Below are 6,079 nucleotides of genomic sequence, written 5' to 3'. Positions count from 1 at the left end.
CGACTAACGGCATCGCAGTATCAGTACGAGTACGCCGGAGACCGCTGCGAACGACCAATGCCGTAGAGTATGCAACAACTTTCGAATTCCGCCGCAGCCGACAGTCTCCATTCAACAGGATACGCCGTTCGGCAGGCGGAATATGTGCGCCGCGCAGTTTTCGAGAGAGCTCAAGTCGAGAGGGAAAAGCACCTGTTGTTCCACCGACGCGACTTCGTAGCGATTTCCCAGCGATTTGCGAGCGATTCCGGCGCGATTCTGGCCGTCACCTCCATTTGTTCTCATTAGCAGACAGAGAATGACGATGCGCTGCCACACAGACTGAGTGACTGCCTCAACTGCATGCAAATGGAATGCAATTGCTGGCTTTGACAAATCGCCGCCGGCAGACCTGCAGGCCGATGCAATCTTTCAATTGAAATACTACCCTTGCAATGGGGGTTACTCTAGGATCTGGAACATCAACTAAAAATTACTTATGTTTTAGCGAAAAATATACCTAAAACAGTGTCACTCTTATCCCTCATTTTGAGATAGAGATTAATTATTTTGTTAATTGAACAAAGACCCCGTGTTAGAGAGAACTGCTTCTGGAAAGCTTTGACTTTTTTTTTAGAAATATTTATCTATTGGTAAATATTAATAGACTAAAAATAATAATAAGTTTATATAAAACTCCGGTCCTAAAAATGGCAATCTACTACATTAACTATTAACTATCAAACAACCTCAATAAAACTTTGACCATGTGTGCTTTCTTAAATAAGAATGACTTCCAACCTACATCAAAGCATAAGATATAATGAATAAGTTTAAGTTGACTTAACCATAAGCCCATAAGTATTCTTTCTGTTCGTAATAAGCTAAATTGTTGTTTATTTTCAAACTCATTTTAGCTACTTTATCGGAGACCCTCAAAACCACATGCTCCTTAGTATCCAGGCGATATGCTTGGCCACATCCGTGTAAATTACGGGCAGCTTGAGATTGCATCGTCTGATCATTCGCTGTCCACCTGAAATAACGCCTCGCAGGATCCATCTTTCCCGCTCCTGGAGCATCAGTCCTCCTCCGGAATCCCCGCTGCAGGGTCCCGATGCTTTGGAATTGCTGGCGCAGATCGTGTGCGAGGTGATGAAGCGAGCACTCACCTCGGACAGATTCCCCCGGCACTCGGAGAAGGTTATGATGTCTGTATCCGTTATCCTGGCCAGTTGCGTGTTTGGGTTGCCCCTTTTGTCCTCCCCCCAACCAGCCACGTACGACTTGTAGCCCGAGGGCAGGTTCAACAAAAAGTTCTTGTTCCACAAACAGATGGGCCTGACGTAGTCATTGAATCTAAAAGTGTTGTTATTAGAGATTTTTTACATTATTTTTAACTTCCATATAATTCGGTTTCATACTTAATTTGTTTAGTCAATTGGAGCAGTGCCAAATCCGCATCCGTGTAAACGTTGGGATTGTAGTCCCGGTGCAACAAAACTAGTGATACGCCGCTTATAAGTCCGGGTGTAAAAATGTCAAGCGAATTCCGACCCAGTGAGACCATAGTCCTTTCACTAGATAAATTATGGCTACCGAGGCGGAAACAGTGGGCCGCCGTGATCACCGTTCTGGCCGAGATCAGGGTTCCTCCGCACAAAAAGTTGTAGACCCTGCCCACGTGCTCGAAGAGGGCCGCCATCCAGGGCAGCTGACCCCGCTCCACCTCGATTCCGTTGTGGATGAAGGGCGTGTGGATGGACTTCTCCCGCCCACAGACTCCACTCAGCTGACCGATTGTCCGGGGAACGGATCCTGTATTTCGCACGGGTGGGAGCAATCGTGGGACTTGTGGAGGCTGTTGTTGGCGTAGTCTCTGAGGACGTTCCTGATTCTGGGAGGGTCCTGCCTTTTGACTGTTCTGGGACCATTTGCGTGGCAGGGCTAATGAACCAATCACTCGCAAGGTACGCGACAAAGATAGTCTGGTGCTCGGTGATCTAACTTTTAAAATAAACATTTTTTTTAATTCCAAATAAACAGCATGCCTAAGTTTATATACCCTTGCAGCTATAACATAAATTCAATTTTCTATATTGAATACATTTTAAAGTCGATTTTTTAAAAAATTTTGACCGTTCCTATGTAATCTATATGATATAGTAATGAACTAACTGATTAAAATTGACTCTATCTCGGAGTATATGAGTATATATAATATTAAGAAACAACAAAAATCTAATTTTAGTTCCTCTTTTCCCGAAATTTTATTTACTGAAAAATTTTGTTTGACCAAAAGTTTTCCCAAAATAATCGACCAAATAATACAAACCTATATTTGAACACAGATTTTTAGAGAATTGAACCACAATCATTTTAAAGTATGCCACTTTGAAATCGAATGGATATCAGAAAAGTTATGGGGGTAGAACTGCAGTTTTTGGACACTTTTCTGCAAATCCATTTTTTTCAAAATTTGGAATGATTTTATAGAGTTTAGAGAATTAAACCGAACAATCATTTAGAGGTATTCCACTTTGGGCTTAGAAGTGTGGTATATAATATTATATTTTTGTATAGCTTAAAAGACAATTTAGTTACATTTTAAAATACCTTCAATCGATTCACAAAAATTTCTTTGTGGGCAAGCCAAATATCTACTTACACGGCTGAGCTTGGCACACAATATTTGTATTGACCGTAACCTTGGTAAGTTTTGGCACTACATCCGGCGAAGGAAAGTCAATTCGGTAGGTTATGGCCTCATTGTTTCGCAAGCGATCTTTGAGCAACTCTGCGTTCTCAACGATGGTAAGAGAACCGGTTTTACCCTGAAAGTAAATAATGAGTCACAGTTGATAACCAAAGTCCAAGTACACATGACGTCACGGGCGGCAGTTTTGCAAACATGACCGGCGAAATCGTAGCGAAACTATGCAAATAGTTGTACAGAATTAAAATCAACTTGACCAGCGAGCTAGCCAAACTGGGAGAAATGTCAATGCTAGATAGCACTGACATTACACATAATTCCAAAGCATGGAAAATTACCGGTGTGCTTCTGCCGGGCTGCGAAAGTTCAACACGCACTACATTTTCCGCATAGTCCTTATCCAGAACAAGTTTCAGATGTCCTATGTACACATCATTGAGTTTTAGGTACCGAAAAAGATTCGGACAGGCAATATAGGGCAAAATTTGAGCAGTAATGTAGCTGGCCTTCAATAAGGTGATTAGAAAACCGAACACACTCAGTTGGAACATGACTAGTGCGAAACCTTTTCGGAACGAAATATATTATACAAATTTTCAGTCCAGAATCCCAGTGTAAGCTGCCACCGGAACTGTAGTAACCGCACGGAACGAGAGTCGTTTTATGAATGATCGGTATAAGCTGAGATTAGTTTCCGATCTATCTATAGTGCAATAGGAACATAGATACTCTAAGATAAGTCCCACAATAGTACTTAAGTGTAGGTGCTACAATACATTGCAATGCACTATGGGGAATTTGCCCGATTTTTATACCCTTGCAGAGGGTATTATAATTTTGGTCAAAAGTGTGCAACGCAGTGAAGGAGACATCTCCGACCCTATAAAGTATATATATTCTTGATCAGGATCACCTCCTGAGTTGATATAGCCATGTCCGTCTGTCCGTCTGTCCGTCTGTCCGTCTGTCCGTCTGTCCGTCTGTCTGTTTCTACGCAAACTAGTCTCTCAGTTTTAAAGCTATCGGATTGAAACTTTGCACACACCCTTCTTTCCTTTGCACGCAGTATATAAGTCGGAACGGCCGGGATCGGCCGACTATATCCTATAGCTGCCATATAACTGATTGATCGGAAATGCCATAACTTTCGTGTTTGTAAAGTTAGGAAGTTGGGATTTTCTATGGGTTTTATATTTGGCCAATCAATCCGACCTACCAAATTTCATAAGGATCGGCCGACTATATCCTATAGCTGCCATATAACTGATTGATCGGAAATGCCATAACTTTGGTGTTTGTAAAGTTAGGAAGTTGGGATTTTCTATGGGTTTTATATTTGGCCAATCAATCCGACCTACCAAATTTCATAAGGATCGGCCGACTATATCCTATAGCTGCCATATAACTGATTGATCGGAAATGCCATAACTTTGGTGTTTGTAAAGTTAGAAAGTTGGGATTTTCTATGGGTTTTATATTTGGCCAATCAATCCGACCCACCAAATTTCATAAGGATCGGCCGACTATATCCTATAGCTGCCATATAACTGATTGATCGGAAATGCCATAACTTTGGTGTTTGTAAAGTTAGGAAGTTGGGATTTTCTATGGATTTTATTTTTGGCCAATCAATCCGACCTATCAAATTTCATAAGGATCGGCCGACTATATCCTATAGCTGCCATATAACTGAACGATTGGAAATGCCATAACTTTGTTGTTGTTAAAGTTAGGAAGTTCGGATTTTTTATGAGTATTAAGAATGCATCATATGAATAATTTTGGAGAATATAATTTACAGAGTATTCTGCAAGGGTATATCAACTTCGGCTCCGCCCGAAGTTAGCTTTCCTTTCTTGTTTGGAATAAATTAATAACTCGCGAACTATGTAACATATTTCAGTGAGGTTTTTTTTATAGTGTTCTACATACCTATACACATCTGTTGGAAAAGTGAAAGTATACCCTTACCCCCCCCCCACCCAATTTTTTATATTTTTTATAATAAATTTAGCTCTATATGCTCTTAATTTTCAATTTCAATGTTGTACAAAAATCATAGTCGTTTTCTTCTTCATAATTATCAACATCTAGAGACTCGTCTCCAGGTTCATATTCGCATAATAACAATTGAATGACTTCTGGTGGAAGAGCAAACAGCTTATGTTTTCGGACGCGCTTCTTCAAATTAATTGATGAAATGATGGGGTCTGAAGTAAGCATGGCTCTCTGAAAAACATCTGTAAAGTTGGAGATTCGACTGTGGGATTAACTAGCTAGCTAACAAAAGTGAATTCGCCATCTTCTTTTTCTCGAAGACCCATTTGCTTATGCAAAACTTCCAGCAGGGCTACGTTTTTGATCAAGAGATTGGTTTCTAAAAAATGAAATTACGCGAAAAGTCGCACGAAGCGCACGATGAGACAATATGTTCTGAATTCGCAATTAATGGCTCTACAACATAGATATAGACACTCACTGAACAAAGTTAAACATTTTTTTAAAACTCTATTGAAAGTTTAACTTTCTTTCCAAAACCCAAACGAAAATATCACCTGCTACATTTACAAATTGTAAAAATTGGACGCACATATTAAGCAATATATAAGTATTTTTACACAGAACATACCTTGAGAATTGGTAATCATTTCAAATTTGACTGTCTTACGTCATTTTGTTGCAGAGATAATGATTTGAAAATTAGCTTCATAGTTAAGCAAAATGTAAACAAACCATGTGCGCTTGCAACAGCTGACTTTAACAGTTGGTATTTAAATACTAGACTTTTAAGTTAACATTTGCGGTATGTTACGAAACAGCTTGATGTTTTCTTAATACATTAAAACAAAAAAATTGAAAATCGGCATACTTTTAAAAAATACATTTATTCCAAAAAATCGGGCAAATTGTGCCACCTACAACATACATATATGTATATTTTTATACCCTTGCAGAGGATATTATAATTTTGTTCAAAAAGTGAAGGAGACATCTCCGACCCTATAAAGTATATATATAAGTCGGAACGGCCGGGATCGACCGACTATATCCTATAGCTGCCATATAACTGATTGATCGGAAATGTCATAACATTGGTGTTAGTAAAGTTAAGAAGTTGGGATTTTCTATGGGTTTTATTTTTGGCCAATCAATCCGACCTACCAAAGTTCATAAGGATCGGCCGACTATATTTTATAGCTGCCATATAACTGAACGATTGGAAATGCTATAACTTTGGTGTTTTTAAAGTTAGGATGTTGGGATTTTTTATGAGTATTAAGAATGCATCATATGAATCATTTTAGAGAATATAATTTACAGAATACTCTGCAAGGGTATATCAACTTCGGCTCCGCCCGAAGTTAGCTTTCCTTTCTTGTTTAT

General features: G+C 39.3%; 1 protein-coding gene across 1 annotated transcript; it reads right to left on the bottom strand.

The window, feature by feature from the left end:
* Nucleotides 1-859: 859 nt before the first annotated feature.
* Nucleotides 860-3,285, bottom strand: LOC108039580 (serine protease 42-like). Its single transcript, XM_044458450.1, has 4 exons — nucleotides 3,034-3,285; nucleotides 2,648-2,813; nucleotides 1,404-1,986; nucleotides 860-1,338 (listed from the first exon to the last, which is right to left on the bottom strand). The coding sequence occupies exons 1-4, from the start codon at nucleotides 3,244-3,246 to the stop codon at nucleotides 915-917; spliced, it is 1,386 nt and encodes a 461-aa protein (XP_044314385.1). The 5' UTR covers nucleotides 3,247-3,285; the 3' UTR covers nucleotides 860-914.
* Between the last annotated feature and the right edge of the window lie 2,794 nt (nucleotides 3,286-6,079).

The sequence above is a fragment of the Drosophila rhopaloa genome, unplaced genomic scaffold, assembly GCF_018152115.1.
Source record: "Drosophila rhopaloa isolate 14029-0021.01 unplaced genomic scaffold, ASM1815211v1 contig_167, whole genome shotgun sequence".
NCBI classification, from domain to species: Eukaryota; Metazoa; Arthropoda; class Insecta; order Diptera; family Drosophilidae; genus Drosophila; species Drosophila rhopaloa.
Note: the sequence above shows the minus strand (reverse complement) of the source record. Positions and strands in the feature narration are given on the sequence as shown.